General features: G+C 45.1%; 1 protein-coding gene across 4 annotated transcripts in view; it reads left to right on the forward strand.

The window, feature by feature from the left end:
• Nucleotides 1-25,120, forward strand: part of PITPNM2 (phosphatidylinositol transfer protein membrane associated 2) — a 126,272-nt gene that overhangs the window by 65,739 nt on the left and 35,413 nt on the right. For all 4 annotated transcript variants that reach the window (XM_071445019.1, XM_071445018.1, XM_071445020.1 and 1 more), the window contains 5 exons: nt 11,047-11,261; nt 12,485-12,606; nt 13,929-14,162; nt 20,704-21,027; nt 23,856-23,951. In XM_071445019.1, coding sequence (XP_071301120.1) covers nt 11,047-11,261; nt 12,485-12,606; nt 13,929-14,162; nt 20,704-21,027; nt 23,856-23,951 — 991 coding nt within the window. The remainder of the gene's footprint in view (nt 1-11,046; nt 11,262-12,484; nt 12,607-13,928; nt 14,163-20,703; nt 21,028-23,855; nt 23,952-25,120) is intronic.

The raw sequence follows: 25,120 nt of genomic DNA on the forward strand, positions 1-25,120 counted from the left end.
TGGTGCATGAAACAGGTAAAATATTTCAAAACAGTGACATCACTCTTTATACCTCTATTAATGTAACCTTTCCCTGAAATTTGTGTGCATATTTAAAAGCCAGTCCTGCTTCCAAGGGTGAGAGTTTCTCAATGAACTCAGCCTGGAGTTGAGTTGTCCATGGGACTGGGAGAGGTTTGATCTGGGGAAGCTGCAGGCTGATGTCCTAAAGTAAGCAGAGAGGAACTGGAGATGAGCACTGGAATGAGTTCTGTGGAACACAAACCATTTATGGAGGGAACAACTGTAACCATCTATAGGGATTTGTTTCTTCCTGCAGAAGTTTTGAGCCAAGGACTCTGTCCTGGACGTCTTCTCAGACTCTGCACATCACATCTGAGGTGTGTGTGCTATTTCAGTCTCCGTGAGGTGAATCCTATTGGGCACAAAGGGATCTGTGTTACACATTAGAGAGATCTTATTAAAGGGTCTCTTAATTCTTCCCCTCCTGAATCCTGCATATTTTGGTCTCAGCAGCAATCCTTTCCTGGAACCCAGGCATCCTTTCCTTGTGTGTTCAGGGAATCTTTCTTTCTGCACACCTCCTCCTCCTCCTCCTCCTCCCCCCAGGAACAATGCACACATTAACGTAAAGTCTCTGTTTCATAAAAGCTTGAAATCCGAGCCCTGAATGCATTTGTTGGGATGTTATTAGCCAAAGGTCAGTCCTTTTATCATCCTAATAACGTTCATTACTGGGCTTCCATATGCCATGAGATTCCGAGAGACCGCTGCCCTTCTGACCCGTTCATAAGACAAGAGAATTCCTCTTGTTATTAAAACTTATTTTTATATCAGTGTGCACAGCTTTCTTGTCTCTTGTAAGTAACTCTGGTCCTCATTTTGTCTACACAGATTTCTCTGGGTATTTGTGACCTTCCTCCAAAGATAGTGTGCTTTAAAAATATTCTTCTGCTGGACTTTGTGATTACCTTTTGAGGATAAGACTTATTTTAAGATGCAGCGTCATCCTTTGGAGTTGAGTGATGAATGACAAAGTATTCTGAGGGTCCATGACTGGGAAAGGCCTCTGGCCCTGTTTGAGGCACTGCATGGAGGAGAACCCATCTGCTCGACACTGCCTGCTGAACTCAGGCACAATCCTGGGAATTGAGGGCTTCTCTCATGTTTTAACATGAACCTTTCCTCTACCGTCCTCCAGGGCTTTGCATTTATTGCCTTCCCTGAAAAATCAAAGCATTTTCCAAGCATCTGCAGTGTGCTATGCTCTCCTGTCCTGACTGCTGGTGGAGTATCCTGAGTCACTTTGCTCCTTTCTGGAGGTTCATGGTTTGTCCATCATCTCAGTTTCCAGACACCTGCACTGTCCTATTCTCCCCTTCATTTCCACGTAGCTCTCAGGAAGCACCTTTGAGAACAGACTTAAAGCTCTGCTTGGTGCTGGTGGTAATTCTTGAGGCCCTGTTGTGATACCCAGGTGCAAAAGTCGTGTGTCCCTTAAACCCTCAGCTCTGCTTGGCAGTTGCCAGCAGGCTCAGCAGATGGTGAAGGATTGATTGAGTGGGGGAAAGCAAACTAACCCTTCATCTCTGGACACTGAAAACTGGAGGGCTGATTATTTTTGTTCTGCATGCAGATGCCTTGGCCATCTGCACAGACAGACATTTATGCTTCAGTTTTAAAGCAGGTGATGCTGCTGACAGCTCCAGAGACCCTGGAAGGCTCACAAGTCTCAAAGCAAAGCCTGGTTTGAAGCTTTGCCCCCGATTTCTGTGCTGCACTGTTAAAACCTGTGGCTTCTGTATGCTCTCTTCTTCCTCTGGTTTTCATAACCTTTTCTTTGTGATGATGAGGATTTGCATCCTTCTGGAGGAGGAGAGTAAGGCACTTGCAGGTGTTTAGTTTTGAGGACAAGGGTGGTAGCACACTTGGGGTCTCATTTGCACAGGTGACAGTGACACCCATACAGGTTATCATTTTGGGAAAACATACAGAAGGAGCAAAGACCTTTTCTACATCTACTTTTTTCTTGGTTTGTAGTCATTATCCTTGAATTCTTACATTGTCTGGGATTCCATATCATGTTCCAAAAAAGATTGATTTTAGGGTAGTGAACTTTATGTTGCCTTGACAGTTTGTGTGCTCTCTTTCTCTTAACAAAGGTGAATGAAGCTGACATCATGCTATAACACAAGCAATTTTAAACTTCAGATTTGCACTGATTTTAATACAGGGCACAGCACTGCCAATCCTACTAAACTTGTTGGCTGTAAAAACCCTTTTTCCTTCTGTATTTTTTTTATTCTTATGAAAGAAGGACAAAAATATTGACTGGGATTAGGTTCTCCCTTTTTCAAACATCTGAAGGCAAGTAATGAATTAAGTATAAGGAAGACTACGGGGATTTCTTTAAGCCAGTCCTGTGGTATTTTGGCACACAGCCCATTGTTAGTGAACAATTGCATTGGGTTCCTAAATTATAAGGGATATAGTCAGAAGATTAGACTTGATCCAGAGAAGCCCAAGTTGAAATTTTGTCTCTGACTCACAATATAGTAATGGGCAACTTGCTTTGCCTCCCTTTAAAGCAGGGACAGTAATTCTCACAGACAGTGTCTGTGGAATAGTTAATGCAGTGAAAAATCAGTTTAAAGACATGGAAGGAAATACTTGGAGTAGATGAAATACTGAGCTGGAAGTGTAGTAGACATTTTGAAAGATGAGGCATGTGGGGTAAACAAGTTTGAGGTATCTCCATAATAAAGTGATCCCTAATTCATGTGCCCGTGGCACATCCAGCCCTGACTCTAAAGGACTGTGACAGGGCATCTTTGTAAGGCAAAATGATTAATGAGTGGCCATGAGAAAGGTTCTCTTAATGCTGTAAATTTTTTATGACCCTTCACGATTGATTGTCCCCAAAATATCCTGTTTTTGTACAAGCAGCTTCATTAATATCTAGCCCTGATTCTAAATAATGCAGTGCCTACAACACTTGTACAAAGTGATGCTGGGTGTTTCTGCTCTGCCTCTCAGGAGCCTGGTGCTGACAGCCCAGCCTGCCTGCAGCTTTTAGGGCTTTTTTACAAAAAAATGTGAGTTCCATTACAAGCAACGCAGCCAGGAGTGCTGGTGCAGGTGCAGTGCAGGTAATGTGAGAGATCTCCCTTCCTCAGGGCCTCCTGCACGCCCAGCTTTGCTTGTGCAGCTCTACAGGTGCCTCTCTCTGGCACAAAGACCCTTCTTGGTCTCCTCCTGTGCTGGATGTCCCCTTGGAGGCAGCATTGAGGGTGGTTACAGGCCTCTCTGGTAGTCCAAATTCTTGCTTGGTAAACTTGAGGGAAGATTCCCCCCCATAAAATCCCTGCCACAGGCAGGAGTGATCAGGTGGCATCTCCCTATGGAGGTGGGAAGGACCCAAAAGGGAACCCTCCTGGAAGTTGCAGCTGATCAGGATTGGGAAAGCAGAGGGTAACTACTTTAGAGTTACTAATAGAGGGTAACTACTTTAGAGTTACTAATAGAGGGTAACTACTTTAGAGTTACTATCAGAGGGTAACTGCTTTATGGTTCCTATCAGAATTATGTGCAGCTGGTGAGGTATCAGTGTTTGAGGACAGGGCAGTGCGTGGCTGGAATGAAGCACTGCATATTACCCAGCCCATTGATCAAACCTGCAAGGGGATGTTTAAAACAGCTGCTCTTTTGCCTTTATTAATGAAGCCGTTGATGAGGAGCAGATTTCTTTGCCCTCTCCCCAGGGTTTCAGGTCATTCCCCTGTATTGGGAGCAGTGAGGCTCAAAGTGCTATTGTAAAGCCTCGTGTTCTGATCGTTATCTTGTTGACTCAAACTAACCTTCCTTCCAGAAATAAGTATTGACATGGCCCTTCATGGGGTTTTGTTTTGTTTTTTTTTTTAACAGCACTAATTGGATTAAAGTAATTGTCACGAGTGAAGGATGCATGGTAGAGCACAAAGGGCACAGGGGAGGCTCAGCTGTGGGCACCATGGTTACTGGTGACATCACTGGTTTGCTGTTCCCAGCAAGGATTCAGAGCAGCTGAAGCTGGAGTGAGGATGGCTGAAACTGGGGGATTGCTGATGCAGCCCCTCCCGTTGCCATGGAAACAGAGGATGCAGTTTAAAGTTGCCTGCATGCATAACGTGCTGCTCATGGTGTCAACAAAACCAGGGTCCTGTGGGTGCCCACAGCTTTTGGAAGGGCAGGAATGGTGTGATGGGCAGAGTGGAGAACCCTCTTGTGGTTGGACTTGTCTTCCCATTGACTTTACTGTGCATGATGAGACAGAGTGAGCCTTGCTTTGAAGGACAAGAGCAAAACTCACAAGTCCCTTGCTGTCCTGAGCAGTTTTGTGGTTGAGGGATTGCCAGTCCAACTTGATGTAATTGTTTCTGATTGGACCTTACAAAGTGCAGGCTCAAAAATTAAAATTATCCCTGGGATAACAGGGTTCCCATTACTAAAGGTAAGCCCCTACCTGCCTTTAAGATTGTCTTTCTAATATAACCATTAAGATTGTTCTCAACTCCTGCAAAACAGTAGAGGAGCTTCCCTGTCTGAGGACTGTTCTGCTATATTTTGATTAAGGTCCCTACTCCAGCAAAGAGCACTGTCACAAAATGGTTGGGGTGCTGAAATGGGGATTCAGAGATGTAGCTCTGCCAGCAGTTCTGTGTCTTCAGGTTACTTTCTCTTTCTTCAAAATGGTGCTCTCCTGTTGATTCCATGATCTTCAGTGTGAGGGCACTCAGCTGTTCTGACTGGGGCACAAAAGCCTCTGACAGCCAGAAGTTGTGTGTGCTGTTGTACTCTCCTGCATCAGTAACAGTAGGGGTGATTTTTATTTTTAATTTAGTTCCTTTAACTTTCTGTTTGCTTTTAGAACATTGTGCACTGATAAAATTATGTTGGTTTTGATGTGACGAGAAGTTCCAAATTTTGGCTTCTCTAAGAGTGGAATAGCTCCGTCTCCTCTGCTCCCTTCTTTCACTTGGAACAAAGCTTTTTCCTCAGGTATTGTCCTGGTTATGGTGGTATGATTTTATTGAGTGTTTCAGGTCTTTGACACACACACATACAGAAAAGAAAAGAACAAGTTGTAAAGTATGAAACTATGGTACTTTTAGGATAACCCAGCATTTTGTTTTCATAGGTAGGTTATGGTTACCTGCAGTAAATAGTGCCCATGAACGGGGCCTGGGCTATCAGATATCTGCATCAGCAGGCAGAGGGCTGCTGGTGGTGAAAGCAGATTGCTGGTAATGAATTAGCTGTCAGCTCAAATGCTGGTGAAGGAGTGGTTAACAGAAGCCAGAGCTGAGTCATTCCGCAGCACAGGCGGCTGAGGCACAGCGGGTACACCCTGAGCAGGCACTCCCTGCCTGGGCATGAGATCCAGTCCCTTGCTGGGAAAACCCATTCAGAATAAACCCAGCATTCCTTCCAGGACCTTTTGGTGTTTCCCAGCATGTCCATCACTGGCTTTCTGGTTTTTGGTGCTGTTTAATTCTGGCAGCTGTGGCTGGAATGTGCTGTTGTATTTTGTTTGTGGTGTTTGACTGCTGATACTGCCACAACAGGCCAAATTACATGGCTGAGACAAGCAGGCTGCTTTTCTCATAACCTCTCCCAGCTTTTCTGTTAAAGTTTGCAACATGCAAGGTCCCAGCCACAATGTCACTGGTACCTCCTCAGTACCTGGTGCCAGCAGGTGGGAGTGAGGATGGCTGCTGCTGCAGCATAGCAAGGAAGGCTCCTGTTGGTGGGAAGAAGACACCACTTTGGAAAATCAGTTGTGGGAGTGAAATATCCCTCAGCCTAAATAATGTTCAGCTGGAGATAGTTGGGAATATTTTTCCCTTAGCGTATAGAGCAAAGAGTTTATTCCTCTCCCTCAGCCTAAGTTTTGTTTATACCTTGGGTGCCTTTACACTTCCTTTCTAAAACTGAACAGAACAGGTCTGGTTGGTGAAAACAGGTCTTAAGAGCTCTCCAGTGATGGCAGGAGTCGTCTTGCTGAGCAGCTTCAGGCGTTTTTGTGGTCTGATGGATTGTGTGAGGCACTTCATGCTTTCTCTGGTTCCCAAAGGAAGGGTCTGTTTCTGGGGACTTAATTGGTGTTTGTGGTAGCCTTAGCATCCAAAACAATAAAAAAATAGTAATTGGTCATAGAGAAAGTTTTCTCAGCCTCCCTTGCCACAACAATATGAGCAAGTATGTTAGCAGGGTCCTCTGGGGATATTTGCTGTCATGTTCTTGTTCTGTGGTTACAGAGATGTCTTTGCAGCCCTTGTTAACTGAAACCATCAGCCAGCTGGAAACTTCTCATATCCCTATCTGTGTCTTAGTGGGCTAAAAAAATCCTAAGAGTTCAGTGTTATTTTAATGCACTCTCCCAGAAGAGTTTTGTCCAGACTATCAAGATACCCTTTCCAAATGGGAGCTGGAGGGAAAAAACACCCCCCAAGAATCTTCTGGTTATTGTTTCCAGACAATGATTTGTGTCAAGCATGGTGCTGTCAGTCTTGATAATTGGAGTAATCTCAAGTCAGAGCTCTCGTGGGTCCTGTGGCACTGTGTGACTGCCCTGCTGAGGGGAAGTAAGAACATCAGGAAGCTGAAGCATGCCAACCTTTTGTGAGCACTGTCTCACTTATTTAGATGGAGAGGTTGTACTGCAAACCATAATCACTGGTAAACAAGGTGAGAGTGTAGTTATAATGAATATGTTATAATCTATTTTGGAAAGCTAGAACATGCCTGGATCACCCATTATCACCATGCAGCCTACCCCCTCCCTACTGTTCAATGCAGGAGCATTGCAGTGCTCAAAGTAGTGACAATAAAAACAGGCAACTTCAGGAGGAGCTAAACAGCTGAGCTGTTTGCAGTGCTGCTGTTGGCTTTGCAGAGACTCTCTGCTTGTAGACCTGAGCCTGTGAGCAGCCTGGGCTGGATTCCAGGGCAGGAGCACAAGCAGGATTCTGCATTAGATTAATATTCTTCTTGGTGTTCTGAGTTGGTTGATGGGGCTGTTTTTCTTCTAATTCCCCAAAAGCAAAACATTACAAGGCAATCTTAATTTACACAGCCTGACTTGTGTATTTCTCCAGCTGATCCAATAAGCCACATCCTTAACTGTTTGATCCAGCATTATGCACTCCTGTTCTGGGAATGCTGTTCCTTCAGCTGTGCTGAGACTCCTCGGGCTGTGAAGGTTTCTGTTGCCATCAACCATCATTCCTTTAGGGAGCTGTGTCCCACTAGAAAAACAAACAAACAAATTGCATTGAGTCACCTGGTTCTGTTCACCTGGGCCAGGTCATTTGCTGAACTAAGGCTTTGCAAGGTGTGCTCTGGTTGGGAGACACATTTCTAACTGGGAAAGGAGATGGAAGATCTTAAAACTGATGAACCTGCCTGTGGAAGGCTCTGTTTACAGCTGTTTGTCTGCTGTTGAGAGCAGATGATAAATGGGGTTAGGCTGGCCCAGTGGTTAAGTGATATTCATGGGAATTATTCATCTGTGATCGTTGTGCTGAGGTCATGTGCTGTGTCCCATGCTATGCTGCTGTGCCAAGAGATTTATTTTAATAGAAGCCTTTAAGTAACTGGCATTCTTGCTAATCATGGTGCATCTGCTTCTCTGGGTTCCCTGTTATGAGTAATTTAATGCTATTACTTTAGCTAGAAGGGATCTGTGTCACCATCTGTCCTGAAAAGCTATTGATGGGGCTGTGGGGAACATGGAGTGTCATCAGCAGGAGAGAGGGACTTGGAAAGGGATGCCTGGATTTCCTCTTGTAATACAATATAAGATGGTTTACTGTGCTTATGGGTTAGGTAACTTGCACATAGAGGCTGTCAGCTACTCTTTGGTTTTGTTGGGGACCATTCCTCAGGTATTTACAGAGGGGGAAGATGCTGTGGCAGTAGTGAGTAGCAATGACCCAGGCAATCTGCTAAATAAAGTCTCTACTTCTCTCCAAGGCTGAAACCTCTGAGACTGACCCTCAAGTGCCTGCACATCAGCACCTCCAGCAGATATTCTTTGGAGAGGGCCTGCCACACACTTCTCAAGCCAAATGTTTTCCTAATTGAGGGTTATTTTAAATTGTTGTTTACAGACCACTTCCTTGTGACAAGCTCTCTCCAGGCTGTAGCTCAGGCACAGTAGGCATGAAGAGGCTGCATGGCTGCAGAGCAAATTGCTCTTCACTCCCACAAGTGCTTCACTTTCACAGCACCACTTATGCCCAGAGTACCATCCTGGTCTCTCAAGTGCGTGTGGCTAAAGTCTTTATTTTTCTTATATGAGAAACAGATTTTCTCTTTGTCTTTCTGACTGGTCAGTAACTGCTCTGTTCACCATCTCTCTGACTCTTGGCCCTTCCTTCCTTCACTGCAGCTCGTTGTCTTCTCAACAAGCCAACTGCTAAGTGTGAGAGCCTGGAGGGCTGGGAAGCAGCTTTGTGTGGGTTTATCCTGGGGAGTTTCTCTTTGATCATACTATCCTTCCCAGCAGTGTGGTGTGTTATGAGTATAAATTTGGCCTGACTCAAAAGTCCTGGCTCTAAAGATAGTTTGGGATATAATCTTGGGATTTTTTTTTTTCTATCAGCAGAGGTACAGCTCTTATTTCACATTCATCTGAGAAAATGGTCTCGCTGTCCTCGTCATATCTTACGTAGATAAGTGACAAGTAGGAGGGATGTGAAGGGCCAAAATTTGCTGAGGGTTTGTGACTGGGTGGCAAAGGCTGTGGGCTGGAGTTGGTCCTCTGGAAAGGCTGGAGGAGGAAGCACACCCTGCTCCCAGAATAGGGTTTGCAGTCTGCTGCAGCTGCACTAAAGTGAATAAAATAACCTCAATTCAGAAGTGGGATGTGAACTGACTTTTACAGAGAGTCTCAGCGAACTTGGTTTTGCCTTCCTTCCTTCTCTCCCAGTGCGCTGGGACAGTGACACCGCGTCACCCTTGCATCTCCCACCATCAGAGTTCCAGGCTGCATGGAGAAGCTGCTGATGGAATTATCCATGTACAGCAAAAATTGGCCAGTGTTGTGGGATCTTCAGGGTTCCAGCTGTAGGGTGAGAATCAGGCAGCTCATCTCCATGCAGAGAAGTTTTTGTTAAAACTGGCTGAACGGGGAAAAGTGAAATGGGGAATTACTGTTAGTGAATAAAACTCCTCTGTGGATTTTGGTCCCAAATGAGGGCTTGCAGAATTTCCTGGAATTGCTGTAACTGTGCAGTTTAGAAGGGAGTTTTGAATAACCTGGCATGAAGAAAACTCATCTTCCCTCTGCTTATGATTTCCATGTGCTTCTGCCATATAATAAAACTCTAAATCTCTATGATTTCTATCAACTGTTCAGAGCAGATGCTGTGCAGTTATTCTGTCTGTTACTTCCACTGTGCTGGCTGGGTTACTGCCTTTTCTGAGACCTTTGAATTAACCAGATTTTGGGGTCATCAAAATTATTTAATGTTATTGTCATAAATATTTGTACAGGACTTGGTCAGTGCTTATATAAGAACTGAAGGACAGTAGTTTGTTAGAAGAGGATGTGTGCTTTAATGAACTGCCAGCTGAGTGTTAGAAATAAACTGCAAAAAAATACTTTTCTGCTTTTCTATTTTTTTTTCTATTGCAGTTTGTGGGGCAGGAAAAAAGTGATTATTTAGATTGTCAGTTATTTAGGTTTGTCAGTTATGGCTGTTTAAATTTAAAATCACTTGAGAGGTCTTTATAAACAGGGCTATTTACTTCTAAGCAGCTCTGTTGGTTTAACATCCTGTCCTCAAAAGATAAGAAGTTGATCTCTTGCATCTTATTAATAATTTTCTGTTAAACCATGTTATCCTTTGAATTGTTTGTATGCCAAAAATGAGGAGTTGTTATTGTGTTACATTTCACAGTTGATTCTTGGTATAAAATTCCTTTTTTGCCCCCTTATCTTCCAAAGTACTGTGCTCTCAAAATGCTCTCAAATACAAACAATAATCTCAAAATGCTAACAGAATGAATCTCTTGTTTGGAAATGATGAAGGTTATACATCATCCAATCTGCTGAAATGTATGAGAAATTAATAAATATTTGGTTTGTCTCTAGCTCATCTTAGAAGCACTGAAATTAGTATTTTTTTTTATTGAGGGAATTTTTGCCAGGTTTTCTCTGAAGGACAGTCCTACGAATCAGCCAAAATGCGGAGGCTGCCAGGGGGTGCAGTGATCGTTCTGGCAAACTTGGGTTGTTTCTTCAAAATATCTTAATTAGCAGAGCAAAGTCTCCAAGCTGTTCTTGGAGAGCTGCTGCTGGGCCAGATCACATGCAGCAAACCCCCAAATCCTGTGGGTGTAGGTCACAGAATGGTCTTTGTCACTGTGATCACAGAATCACTGAGGTTGGAAAGGACCTCTGAGATCATCAGGTCCAGCCAGTGACCAACTCCCAGCTTCTCAACTCAACCAGAGCACTGAGTGCCACGTGCAGCCATTTCTTGAGCACCTCCAGGGGTGGTGGCTCCGATGCCTGACCACTCTTCCAGTGAGGAAAACTCTTCCTGGTGTCCATCCTGAGGTGCTGCTGCACCAGGAGTGTGCGTGACATCGCCACGGGGCTGTGCAGGTTGGACAGACTCCCCTTGGCTGCTGATGCTTTGTGCTGTTGGGTGGCTCAGAGCTGGAGCCAAGGGTTGGGGTGTGCTGTGTTACCTGTTCCAGGAACAGGAGTTGAGGTGTCATTACAGCTCCGTTCAAACTGAGCATCCAAGTGGAAATTGGCATGGGGTCCCAAATAAATCAAATGTCTATGTTGGCCAGATGAGTCTGTAAATTTTGCCTTTGTAATCTCTAGGTTTGGTAATCTTAGTGCTGGGGTGCTGCTACAGCTCTGCTGTGCTCAAAAGGAGTCCTAGAAACCACCCCCAGTGTCCAGGTGCTTTGAGAGCCAGGTCCTTGTACGATGCCCTGGAAAATGAACATTTTTGTGATGTATTTGTGATCTATTTTTCCTTTCAGAAAAAGAGCAGAGAGGAGACATGTGGGGAAGGCAGTGGAGTGGAGATCCTGGAGAACAGGCCCTACGTGGATGGCCCGGGGGGCAGTGGGCAGTACACACACAAGGTTTACCACATCGGCATGCACATCCCCAGCTGGTTCCGCTCCATCCTGCCCAAGGCAGCTCTGCGTGTTGAGGAGGAGTCCTGGAACGCTTATCCCTACACAAGGACAAGGTAAAATGGGCACAATGCCCACAGCTGTGTCCCTGTGCTAAAGACAGGCCTTGGTGTCACTCTCTGGCAGTGGCATTTCCCTCTCCAGTGATATCCTTCAGAGCAACTGGGGTCAAGTCCTGAAATTCCAGTGCAGTGCTTGGTGTCAGGAGTTTCCTTGGCTGACTGCACACCTGCCTGAGAATGTGGGGCTCCTTGCTGTAAAACGTGGAGCTGTTTTGTCTGTCAAAGCTTGGGCAATTGTGAATGGTTTTTATTTAGCCTTGTATCTGCTTAACATTGCAGATCTCTGCAAGCTCGGGGAAGTTACAAATGTGCACGGTGCTGGGACAGATGTCATGCTGAATCCTGTCAGGGAAGGCAGGATGCATTTGTACAGGGGATTTTTCTTTTTCTTTCTTAATAAATAAATAAATAATCACAGCACTTCTTTTCTGATAACTGTCTGTCATTTCACTAGAAAATAACAAACCTACATCCTATGGTTTTCACCCTGAGGAGGGAAGAGAGCCAGGGGCACTGTGGAGCCCTCTGGGACCTCCTTGTTTCATCTGATTTTGTCAGGGAGGGCTTCACATACCCTGGAAAAATATAACCTTTGTGCCAGTTACTCCATTTCAGAGCATTTGCTCTTTTTCACATTTACAAATCTGATTTTCCTGACACCTTGCACAATAAAAAGGCTTTAATGGGTATTTTGATTTTTACGAAAAATGTGGAAAAATTTTCTGGTTCTGTTTTAGTTGGTGTCTGCAAATAACATCAATCCTGGGAAGGTGGGGAGTCTGTGTGTGCATATGGGCTGTTGCCAGTGACTGAATATAATGGAGCTGCCTGACTTTTAAGTGATTAAAGTTCACTTCCAGTCAGTTTTTATCTCTTCTCTTGAAATGCCTATGAGTCAATCAGTTGGCCAGGAAACCTGTGCCGCACAGAACTAGTTTGTATTTTATTCTGCCACAGATTCCAGGCAGGAGCTTTGCTTTTCTCCCTGCACAGGTGCATTTCCTGAGTGTCCTTGTATCAGTATCCATGTCACAACTCTTTAATACAGTGGGCCCAAAATTTATCTCCTTGCTGAAAACTGGTGAGCTCCTGTCTTAAGAAGTTATTCAAGAACAATCTCTAGTTGGTATTTTAAGCATATCTGAAGGAAAACATGAGTGAAGGCTGGCTGGGATTTGAGGCTGATTTACTCTAAGCTGTGTTGTTCTGGCTCCCAGGTACACGTGTCCTTTTGTGGAGAAGTTCTCTATTGATATTGAGACCTACTACAAAACTGACCCAGGAGACCATAACAACGTGTTCAACCTTTCTGCTGCAGAAAAAAGACAAACCATTTTAGGTAAATAGCCTTTTTCCTCTCTACTTTTCCCTGGTTTTGTCTTTTTCTTTTTTTTTCTTGGTGTGTCCATCCTCTTTAAACACTCACCTGCATCCCTGTCACTGTCACTGCAGGCAGGGTTACATCAAGTAAGGTGAGGATACCAGAATTCTCTTCTAGGCTTGATGTAAATTCCATGGAAATAATTTGAATCCCCCATCTGTAAATTTAAGCTGATGCTTTTCCACCTTATTTATGCAGCTCCCAAGAGGAGTAAGACATCTAATGAATTTGGGGGTAATAAGTAGAAATAACCAAAGAAGAGGAAAAAATAGCTGTATAATTGTGGAAATGTTGCTGTTTATTTGTGTGGCTCTTTCATGTATATGAAAGTGATTCCTGTCTGCACTTTTGAAACATGAAGTTGCATTTAATTTTCGTTCCCTCTCCTTTTAGTCCTGCCCTCATGTAGGTTAGCACTCACTTCACAGCTGTCTTTAGAAGATTGAGTTAATGTAAGAAATTAATGAGAAAAGGCAAAAGTATTTCAAAAAAGTACTTTTGTACTTCACTTCAGCTGCCCTCATTGCTGGCCCTGGCTGACCAGGCTTTCACTGCTGAGCAGACTTGAGTCCCAAACTGCACTGAGAGGTGTCACAGAGCTGTCACTTCTGGGGAAGTGAGATCCTGCCCTTCAATCCAAACTTCAGATACCTCTGAGCTCTGGGGATTGCAGGTCTTTAAAATATGTTAATTCACTCCACTCCTGCTGCAGCTTCCACTTCTCCATTGTTGGATTGTTAATTAGGACTTGAGTTAAACTTTCTGCTTCCCACAGTACATCTGGTCTATCAATAGCAGCTGAGGAGTTCCCAGTCCCCTCCTCTGATGGACCCAGAGATGAGATGTTCCTTGGCAGTGTCTGTTCCATGGCAGGGCAGGTGTGTTTAACTGTCTTGGCTGAGACAGCTGCAGCACTGAGTGGTATTAGAAAAGCTGGAAGGTGGAATGTGCAACAGATCTGTGTGGAGCTGGAAAGACAGAGTGTGCAGAGCTGCCAGAGTGCTGTGGATCTGCAGTTACTGTGGGGAAAAACATCTCTTTGGAGCAAAGCCTCTGTTTGCTGGAACTGTGTGTACTCGTTCCTCTGGCAGAGCTGATCTCTGCCCAGCAGCAGTGTATAAACAATTTAAATATCAGTTGTTTAAGTGTAAGTAAAAAGAAACTAAATTGCTGTAATGCTTCTGGTACTTACTGAAACAGAAATAACTCATGAAAAATTATATTTTCACGTTTTGCTCAGGAAGAGGAAACATCTAACTGTTTCTGTTCTCTTTCTATAGATCCTATTGATATTGTTAAAGATCCTATCCCTCCCAATGAATACAAAGCTGAGGAGGATCCAAAGCTGTATAAATCAGTGAAGACTAAAAGAGGACCCCTCTCAGAAGATTGGATTCAAGAGTACAAGAACAACCCTGGGAAATATCCCATCATGTGTGCATACAAACTGTGTAAAGTGGAGTTCAGATACTGGGGGATGCAGTCGAAAATCGAGCGCTTTATCCACGATGTTGGTGAGCATTTCTGCCCTTGCAGACTTCACTCCTTAATGTTGGCACTGAATTGAAACGTGAAGGTGAGGTCTGTGCAATGCATCACATTCCAAGACACATCTGTGAAGAGATTCTCAGGTCTGATGACTCTGTGGGTCAGCTCAGAAAAAATCCTGTTATTCTGTCACTTATAATTGTGGTATGTACAAATCCAAACCACGTGAACCCACTGAAAAGGTTTCAAGTCCTGTGTAGGCAACATCTTGCATTCTCCTTTTTTAATTTTTTTTTTAAAGATAAACTTGCCAGATCATTTTTAAACTCTGCCAGTCTTCTTTATTGTGACCAAAATCCATCCTGAAGGGCTGCCTAAAGAAATAAGCTTCACTTCAGCATCCTGAGTGGTTCCAGAAAACCACTCCCTGGAGCATCCCTAGTTTCCACCTGCCTTGTGACAGGGCTGGTGGATCTCTGTGTGGCTCTGAGTTGTGAGTAAATGTCCTTCTTTGATGGATGCATCATTGTTAGGTCAGGGCTTTTAAGGAGGAATTGGATGTGTCTGGGAGTAACTAAGTGGAGACAGTACAGGTGCTGGCAGTGCTGGCAGTAATTTATTTTTTGCAGAAAATCTATAAAACACCTGATACAGTTTCTGAGCCTTGCCACAAATGACTGGTTCAATGGCCAAGTGGAAAACCTAAATAGTGTTTTAAAGGAGTGATCCCATCTGAAAGGGCAGAGCTCTGGCTGTCCTCTGGCAAAGAAAATGCCAAAAAAAAAAGGATTTTTAGAGGATGCTACCACCTTCCAGTGCACTGTAAATCCTCCTGCATGACCTCTGTGACTCTGCTTTTGATGTGCAAGTCTTCATGATGTGCCTGATTCTAGCATAAGTAATTTTCAAGCTCTTTGTAGTCACATTGCTCCTGAGAGCTAATGTGAAAAACACTGATAGAGCAGTGGAGAATAGTGTGCCCCTCTCTCTGAATGCTCACAGGTTGTTTTCTTACAGCTCCTTTGCTTTTCTTTGGGCAGGGATGGAGGCTTTTCCTGCTGTAGGCTGTGTTACAAGTGCCTCTCTGCACTGAACTCCCTTGGTGTTTCAGTGACATGGGTTAATTTAGTGTATGCTGGAAAACACAGAGGCAGAATAACAACTCCATTGTATCTGTTAAATGAAAAAGGAGCACATGACTCTTCCAGTTCAGAGGTGTTTGGCATAGATTAACTGTGGTCCCTTAGAAATATTGCTTTTGTGTTCTGTGAAAGATTGCCTGCCATTTCCCTCTTGATTGAGGCTTTGCACAGAGCAGAGCCAGCTCATTGTCTGCCTTTCAAAAGCTTTTCCAGCCTGTTATAAAGATGGCAAATAGTGTTTTTCAAAGTGGTTAAGATGCACAAAATCAAGGAAGTCTTTTAGGCAAGAAGAAGTAGAGTGAGTGAAAAGTGGAAGTAAAAGCTTGGGGCATCTGCAGGAACTGTGTGGCCTCCCCCTGCCCTGGGACAGCTGTGGGGAAGCCAGGAGTGGGCAAAGTGCCACAGCATTTGTACCAAAGCCACAATGCATGAGGATGTTTAAGTAGGAGAGATGTGGTTACAACAGGACTGACCAGGCTCAGGTGCCGGTCCCTGTGTGGGGGCTTCCAGCTGGTGGCCAAAAGCAGCTGGAGACTTTGTGCAGTGTGCACCTGATGGTGAGCCAGGCTCCCAGGAGCCAGAGTCGTTGTGCTGGGTCAGCCCCTTCTCCCCTGGCATTTTCCTCCTGGTTCCTCTGTTCCCAACTCGAGCAACTTCATTTCCTGGGGAATTAGCCCACCCTGTGCAGGGTCACCAAGCCAGCAAGGAAACAAACAGCAAGATCCAAACTCTGCCCAATGGGAAGCAATGCTTGGTGGAGCAAACTAAAATTAGAGAATGGGTTGAAAAAAGAGCAGGTGTGAGGTAAGTGATGGATGGCTTGTGCAGTGTGGAAGGGCTGCTGAGCACAGAGGGAGGAACTCTGGGGGCCGGTGTTGAAACGTTCTCACTCGTACTGAGTGCAGCAGCCATTCTTTCCCATGACTAATTGGACAGTTACTCAGTGCTTTGACAGCCTGAGACACAGACTAAAATTGTGATTGTGGGCTATTAGTCTGCTTGGCTGTAATATTTGTATGCTTTTTTACTCCTTTCCCATAGATTTTAAGTTTAATTGGACTGGCACTGCATAATGTTCTGCTCCCACTTGCTTCCTAATGGTGCATGTGGGCTCTGAGTCTTTTGTTGTTAAACAAGTGTGTTGACTGTGTATGGGTTATTAATTATATACTGTGGCAAAGTGTGTTCCATCCCAGTAACTGGAGCTTTGTCTAAGCCACTGTGTCCTAGGCTAAATATGCCCAAATTGCTGCACTGTGGTGAAGTGGTTTTTGAAAGCTCTTTTGCAGAACTTTGGCTTCACTAAAGCACTCAAATGACTCAGTTCATGCACTGCCCACTGGATCCCAGAGGTAGAGTTTTGTCTTTCCAAGGGGAGGCAGGTTGCTGTTGGCATGATGTAGATGTGACCACAGGCTTTTCTTTGTGAGGGCTCTGAGCAAGGGAGGGCAGGGAAGCAACCAGGTGTGACTGCAGGTGGCCTTGGGTTGGATTGTACTGGCAAGGTTAAGGGATCTCTTGGGACTGTCAGGGAAATTGTGTTGCACATGGACAATCAGGCATCCTGTATTTGCTGTCAGGAAATTGTGAATTATAAAATTATTTGGAGGTTGCTTCTGGGTACAGAGGCAGTGGGTATCTGAGCAGTTGCTTTGTTTGGATATTGAGGGCATTAAGGGCAGAATTTGTTGGTGGGTTTTGTGATTTATTTCTGTTGAGTTCTTATTACATTTACTACTTTAATTTCACATTGGAAAACAGGCCCAGAACTACAGACCAAAGGTTTTTTAATTTCACATGAAGCCACCTCTCTGCCCTGGTTTGTCTAATGGTCATTTACACTTCCTTTTGTATGGTGGAGTCCAACACCACAAATCATTTACAGCAGTCAGCACCTCAAGGATTCAACCAGCCTCTGAGTTGTTGAGGTGGTGAGCTGGAAATCAAATGATTTAAATGTTTGCACCCTGCTCAGCTCTTCACAGATGATCTTTCTGCACAGCACAGTGGGAAATGCTACAATAATTAAATCAACACATGATGACGGGTGCTCTGAACTCAGCCTGCACATTTGTGCATGTGTGGTGTTACTGTTTGTTTGTTTTTTTAAACAAAGCATTGCACTCTGGAGAAATGATAGTCTACTTAATGACTGATAACCAGCTGGTAGCTGCATCCTTGTCAGAAAACCTCTTCACATTTTTGCTGGGTGACTTCAGTGAGGTGTCTGATGAGGCTGTGGGGTTTTCCTCTGATTCTGGGGAAGGAGGCTCAGATGAGCTTGGGGCATGTTGGTGGAGGGGGAAAACCTGCTGGCAAGGCAAACTTCCAACTGTGCTGCAGCTGGGCCAGTGTGTGACAGGGACTTCTGTGGCTGAGTGGGACACATTTACACCTTCTCTCCTTCCAGGGAGAAAAAGGAAAGGCAGCTGGGCCACAGATTCCCTCAGCACTTTTCTGATGGGCATCTGCTCCAGAGAGAGTTTTTCCCAATTACTCTCTTTCCTGAGTCTGGTGTCTCCCCTCCTTTTCACTTTCCAATAAAAAACTTGTTTTACTCTAAGATTCTGATACAGAAATGCTTTGAGACTTGTTTTTTTTCCATTGCACAGGGAGAGCAGCAGTGTCTGGACAGGGAGGTCAGTCATTTGTAGCTGGATCCTGGCTGCTGTGTGGGACACTTGTTGTGCTCCCTGGGTCTCTGCTGGGAGGAGTTCAGTGCCCACTGCTGTGCACAGAGGAGCCCCTCAAGTTCTCTTCCCTGGCACTGAAGCCTTTTCTGCAAGCCATGACTTTTATTTTTCCATTTCTTTTGTACCTGCACAGCCTCATTCTCCCCCAGGTTTTCTCCTTGTGTTTAAGAAAGAGAAATGCAGCACTGCTGGCACATCCCAGGTGAAGGCCAAATGCTGGGAAAGTAATCTATTTTTTGGACTTCTTAACTAACCTGGAGCGGGAGAGGCACAGCAGCTCTGAAGCCCTGTGGTGCCATCCTATTTTCAAAGGAGCAGAGCTTTAAGGAAGGGTGGTTTGGGATGCCTAATCAATGGGATGTGAGCAGGGCACATGGGGAGGTCTGTGGGTTGGCAGGAAGCAGTGCAGGTGATGTTTGAGATCTAAGAAGGCAGAGAGGAACTTCAAGAGACTTTTTTTTACCCGCAGGTGGTTTTCATGTTCCCTGTGATGTTAGTCCATTAAAACACAGATACGTGGTTGGTGGCATCTGTGCCTCTGCACAGAGAATTTCTGAGGAGTTGGGGCACTGATACATCAAGGCTGGATTCAGGGGCAGGAGTGGAGCCTGCTGAGCCCTTGAACAGGGGAAGCTGTGGGATAAGAGCAGCATTCACTTGTGTCTGATCACAGTCTGTTTTCAAGGTGTTCCAAGCAAGGTGGAATTGGACGCTGTGGGTGTGGAAGTTCAAAGGGTGGTGGGGACAGCAAGAGAAATGTTTTCTTGGCTTTGTAGGTGTGGTGTAAATTTAATCTTGGTTTCTAAGCTCTGCTGGTTGTCAATCATAACAGGAGGTGAAGAGGCTAAAACATTCTCCTGTAGTTCTGCAAAAAGTAATCTGGCAGGGGAAATAACTCTGAATCTCAGCTCAGGTCGAACAGAATTAAGGTGCTGAAGGCTGTCACTCTGCCCCAGAAGGTCACACTCTGCTGGCTCAAACTTGCCTCTCCCTTCTGAAAGTCAGTCAGCAAAATACATCAAATATTGATAGATTTAATCTTACTGTGTAAATGAAGTTCAGGTTGAGCTGGTCCGTGGCATTAGCTGCTGATCTCAGTGGCCATTTCCTCCTGGCAGCCTGGCTTGGCATGACTGGTGGCATTGAGAACTGACCAAAGAGCAGAACAGACAATAAAGTGCTCAGATCTGGAAGGAGATGAACATATAAAAACATGGGGTTTGTGTGTTTAAGAAAACAAAAAAACAAAAAGTGATTGCTGAAAACAAGCGGATCTTCAGGCAGAACATCACAGAAACTGTGACAGTGGTGGGATCCAAGGTTTTCTGTATAGCAGGGGAGCTCCTGATGCTGGCAGCACCTCAGAAACCCTGCACATGGTGGGACCATCCCCCTTGGCCATGCTCCTGGAGATGGAGAGTGGCTTGTGAGGGATGTCTTTGCTCATGGTGGTGCTTAGAGAGCTCAATCTGCAGCTCCCAAAACCTAAATGATTCTAATGTAGCCTGTTGATTGCTCTCATAATTCCACTGACAGCAAATCCCACTGGGGCTTTTGGCTTGTCCTTCACCCCATCTCTGCCTCAGTTTCCTAGTAATTAAAGAGGGGGCAATATTAATTGATTGTTTATTATCAGAAGAAAAACTCCTGAGGATCAGTTGGTCAGTATTTAGAGAAGCTTTAAAAGCATCATTACTGCTCTGTGATCCCATCAAGAATAAATAGCAGTTTGGAGTTTTGACCTGTTGTGAGCTTTTAAGGAATAATATTGGTGAAAATCCTGAGTGACTCTTATGTTTTAAAAGTCTTGGGGATGATGATGTTAGTGAGTGAGTCTAAGTCTTAGGGAGAGTATCTGTTGCCTGTTCAGGTGCATTGTGTGTTGATACTGAGGCTGCTCTTCCTTTCAGATATGTGATACATTGAAATATTTTAAATTGGCTTTACCCGCTCCATTTTTCTCTTGCAGCAGAAGACAGATGGTATCTGCAAGATAAAGCATCTTTATTCCCTCCCTTACTTTGCTTTCTATCCCATTATCTCAGAAGCTCCAATTTGTGATGCTGTTTTACTGATACATAGAAACCAGGTGCAGAAAACGGGTTTCCAAGGACAGGAATGTGGGATGTGCTTCTGTAATGTAACAGCTGGGGAGGGCTGTGGAGCATCCATCAAGGAATGATTTGAAACTCTCCAGGGTTAAAAAAAAACCCAAAAAAATGAGTAGCTTTTTTCTTTTTTCTATTTTCTTTTATTTATTACTTGGTAATATATTTCACTTTGAAGTCAGGATCCAAATGTTGCAACTTCTAGAACTTCAGGAAGTTGAAACCATGGTCTGTGTGTGGCTCCTCCTTGGTGGAGCAGGTAGGCAAAAAATCTTCCATCCAAAATTAGGCAATCCTTTTCCAAGTTAAAAGTTAAAAACCCCTTTCCAAGTTAAAATCCCTTTCCAAGGTGAATCCCTTTCCCCTTCCAGTGACAGAAGACTGGCTGATTTCAGTGATTTCAGATTGATTAGAAAGAATTGAGGAGATAAAGTAGATGAAGTGACCAGGTTCACTTGACTGTGTGAAGGTCCTGCACCAGACCACCCTGACTGTGTGAAGGTCCTGCACTGCAGGCTGGTGTCTCTGTAATGTCCCTGCCATGGTGTTGAGAGGCTTTGGGAAGGGAACACGTTGGTTGCTGCAGTTTGTAGCTCTGGTGACGGGGACGTTTTGGCTTTGCAGGCCTGAGGAAGGTGATGGTCCGGGCCCACCGCCAGGCCTGGTGCTGGCAGGACGAGTGGTACGGGCTCACCATCGAGGACATCCGGCAGCTGGAGAAGGAGGCCCAGCTCATGCTGGCCCAGAAGATGGCCCAGTTCTGTGGTGAGAATGACCCAGAGCAGCACGGTGTTAAGGACACTGCTGGGGAGAAGGACGTGGAGCCCAGCACGGGGTCACCTGCAGACACCGAGGACGCCTCTGCCAACAGCGACGCGGCCTCCGGCAGGTCCCTCACCAAGCAATGGTCCACCTCCTCCAAGTCCTCACGGTCTTCAAAGAGGGGAGGTAAGATGCTGCCAGTGACTTGCTCTCTGAACTCATGGAGGTCGGGCTTTTGGGGGGTTGGGCCATGTCTCCTTGTGGCTGGTGCCCTTGGGATAATGTGTGTTAGTACTGTGAGTGCTGTTAGCTCAGAGGCCTTCTTTGCTGGTGCTGCAGGCTCAGTCTTGTCAGGTGACCTGGTTTGGGTTTGGGAAGGTCTCTAGTCATCCTATAACTGTGACTCAGTGTCACATGGCAGAGTTGCCAATGTCAAAGGCACAGAATCTGTAAGAACACCGCAGAGAAGCAGGCAGGAGCTGGCTGGCAGCACTGGGGCTCAAAAGACAGCCAGCAGCACAGAGTTAGTCCTTGTTATTCAGGAGCCACTGGTGGCTTTCTAAGGCTCTTCCATAGTGTTCCCTTCTGGATATCTGCTTATCATTGATACCTGTGTCACAGCAGGTACCTGTGCTCCTTGGCCAGGGTTCTGTGCCACCACGTGCCTGTCATTTCAGGAGGGGTGTTTGGCTCCATGGGGCTGTGCACAGTGAAACGTCTCATCAGCTACTGGGGAGATTAAGGCAGGAAACCCCAAAGGTGCCTTCCCCTGGTGACAGTGTGCAGCAGCTGCTTGGAGACAGAACCTCACCCTGGGGTTTGGTGGGACTGTACATTGCCTTTGAAACACCATTCAGGAAGCTTTCAGGATTTTGATGTTAGAGCTCTGCTGTGGATACCCTGTAAGGACTCAGCTTTGAGCTTAGATTTCGTTACTCACCTCTCCCTTGGGACTCACCTCATTTTGCTGTACTTCCCTTCTTTGGACTGTTCTGTACAGAGAGGTGACTCCCTGGTGAGTTACAGCCACAAGGTTCAAACCCTCAGCAGTTCCCTCTCTGATTAGCCAAGTGCTGCAGGGAGCAGGGAAATTGCAGCTCTCACTGCAAGAGGGAAAAAAACCCATGAAAACCCCAAGGGGCAGCATTTCTTCCCGTGACAGTGGAGGGAACATCTGGGTGAGTGAAGCTTCTCCATCTAACATATGCACTAAATATTGAGAGCTGAGTCTCCATTTTTATTTCCCACTCCATCACTGATTTCATCGTGGGGTGAATGAGAGAGGAGCAGTAGTTTTACCTTGCGATGACTCACTCGAGTGAGCCCCAGGGAAGAACCTACCAGATGCTTCATAAATCACTGCATAAAGATAAAAATACTGGCTACTTTGCCTGCACCAGGATTTTATATTGATGCACCCATCCCCCATTATGCTCTTTGCACAAACCCCCTCTTCCTCTGCTGACAAGTTCACTGAGAGCTGGAGTTTTCAGACCTCTCAGGATTTCACTTGAAGGTTTTCACTGGGAGCAAAGCATGAATTTCTTTTCAACTGCAGAATGTCTCAGCTTTTACAAGGAAAAGTAATGAAAGAAATTAATTGTGATGTGCTGGGAAGTACGTCACACAGATATTTTAATCCTCCTTCATGCTGGCAGCACATTACCATATGGAAGCAAGGAGGGCTGTCGCGACGCACCGCCACCTCCAGCTGAAAAAAACGCCTTTTCTCCAAAGCTTTTCCTTTTCTCCACCACCCGAGCAAGACCTCTGGTGATGGCAGGACCCTTGTTGCCCTCCCATGTGTTATTAGGTGCTCTATTTTTAGCAACTATTATGTGAGTGCCTTGACGTCACTCGGGCGTGAATGAGCTCTGCTCTGCCACCTCCTCGCTGGCTGCTCCCGAGGGTGGCTGCTGGGGGCTGCTGAGCTGTAATTACCTGACTCTGCACAGGGTCTCCATCCTTGTTCCATCCTTGTGACAGCCGGGTGGGAGATGAGGAGAATTTTACTTCTATATTCAAGTCTGTTGGAACAATAGCACGAAACGGCTTGTGCGGCTGTCACAGTAACCGGAGCCTTTCAGGCTCTTGTACATGCTAAATGAGAACTTGTCAGTCTCCTCAGGTTTTTGCTGGGTGAGGTGGCTGCTGTGAGTGCTTTGTGTGCTCTGTGTCACAGGCACGAGGGGACAAACCCTCCCTCCCATCGTTCTCTGGACAGCGCTCCCTTCAGCAGGCAGCTGTTCTGAGACAACTTCAGCCGAGAAGTGCTCGGGCTGGATGGTTGCTAAATTATATCTGAAAAAAAGAAAAGAAGAAGCCATAATGTCTTTATATTTAGCTCAGAGAGCTCTGGAGGCGAAAGTGAAAGGGAGTAGGTAGGTGTGGGAACAGGAGGGCAAACAGCACTAAAAGGACTTTGGGGTTTCTCCTTGCTCTGTCAGGACCGCTGCTCCGACAGCTTCCTTTGAAGTAGTCAGATAGCATGTTGTTTAAATCATTCAAGTTTAAAGTTTAAACAGATCTCTAATCCAATTTTTGTGGAAGCAATTTCCTTCCAGAAAACAGATTATTCCTCTCCAGGCTGCTCTGCTGAGCTACCCACCCGAAAGTTAGCAAAGCAGAGGCATGGCTTGTGTGCTGATGAGAGGCACAGAGAGAGCTTCCAATCAGCCTGCTTCCTTCCTAATTGCAAACTTTAAAACCCAGCTGATTTTGCACGTCCTACTAACAATTATAAATAGCTGCCATTCAAAATAGCAGAAGAGTGATCCAAGCAGCTTTGCTTTAATGTAGCATCTTGCTGGCAGGTTCTACCAACAGTAAACAAACAGGATCTGTAAAGCAGTACACTGACATCACACCAGCATCATCGGGGTTTTGTGTTTTTTAATATTGCAGCAGTGAATTTTCTTGGAGAACACATGATTCTTCCTCCAGCAAAGATCATGTTGGGAACTCTCTGTCTTGTGGATGTAGCGTTTCGCATAAAGCTTTTTTGTTTTTTCCAGCAAGTCCCTCGCGCCATAGTATCTCCGAGTGGAGGATGCAGAGCATTGCCAGGGATTCAGATGACAGCTCAGATGATGAATTCTTTGATGCACATGGTATGTGGAGCCTAAATCACCATCGTTTCTTCCCTGAAATGGTGGGGTAAGAGAACGGAAGGCATGAAGGGCGGGGGGTGAGCAGGAAAAAGGCTGAGACTTTTTTGCTTTGAAGTCTTTTCCTTTCTAACCATGACGTGCAGCTTCTTCCAGCATCACCCAGCAGACTCTTACATTAATGCAGCACCATTTCAGTTGCAGTCTGAGCTGTTTGAGAACAGGGGATCTTGAACCCCTTGGGGCTGTATTTTATTTGGTGCAAATGAGTGTGTGTGAAATCCAGCAGTACTAACTGGACGGTGGGTGTGTCCTAATGATTCACTGTGACTGATTATTTTTCTAATTTGTTTTTTAATCAGTAAGAGGTATGATTAATTGCCCTGTCTGGGCCTGAAGAAACCCAAATTTGCCTTTATTAACTCCTCATTCTCCCATTCCAAGAAATACCAACAGCGAATGCAGCAAGGTACTTCAGGTGCCAAAATTAATCAGCGTTGATTCCAGAATTCTCAAAGTAATTTTGATTATCTGTATTAAGAGAATACTGTTATATTTTTTTCCTCTGTGCATGTGTGTGTGAAGAAGCTTTGTTCCACTGCACTCATTTTATATATTCTACTTTATGCAAATTTAAGCCTGAAGGGCTCCATCTCTATTGACAACAGATGGACTCTCCTCCTGGCTTGTCTGATGGAAGTGAGAGGTGCAATATTTGCTGATGAAGTTGGGAAATGCAGTTGTTAAAAGAATGACGCCCCAGTTTTGCGAAGCTGATGCTCAGCTGAAGTTCAACCTCCAAAAATTGATAGTATCATGTTCCAGAAGAGTTCTCCCATGAGTGTTTAGGCATGGATCTCAAACTGTGGGGTAGAGAGGGGTGTGTTAGTGTGCTGAGCTGCACAACAGCAGCTGAAATGGCTGGGACATGTGTGAATTGGGATAAATGTGTGTCTCCTGCTGGGAAAGGGAAGGGCCAACTTAGTTTAAGTGTAACTATTTATTAACTTACTAGCATTTACAACAAATATTGCTCCAATAAATCCCTCACATATAAGGGAAGAGGAGTGAGTCATCCAAACGGCACCGGCGCTATCCACACGCTTTTTGCCATTTTAATTACTCAGTAATAAAACTGAGATGGAGACAGCTCCACCTGGGATCCTTGGGAA

Source organism: Agelaius tricolor, unplaced genomic scaffold (assembly GCF_023055355.1).
Source record: "Agelaius tricolor isolate 1412-34295 unplaced genomic scaffold, bAgeTri1.0.p SCAF_20, whole genome shotgun sequence".
Taxonomy (NCBI): Eukaryota; Metazoa; Chordata; class Aves; order Passeriformes; family Icteridae; genus Agelaius; species Agelaius tricolor.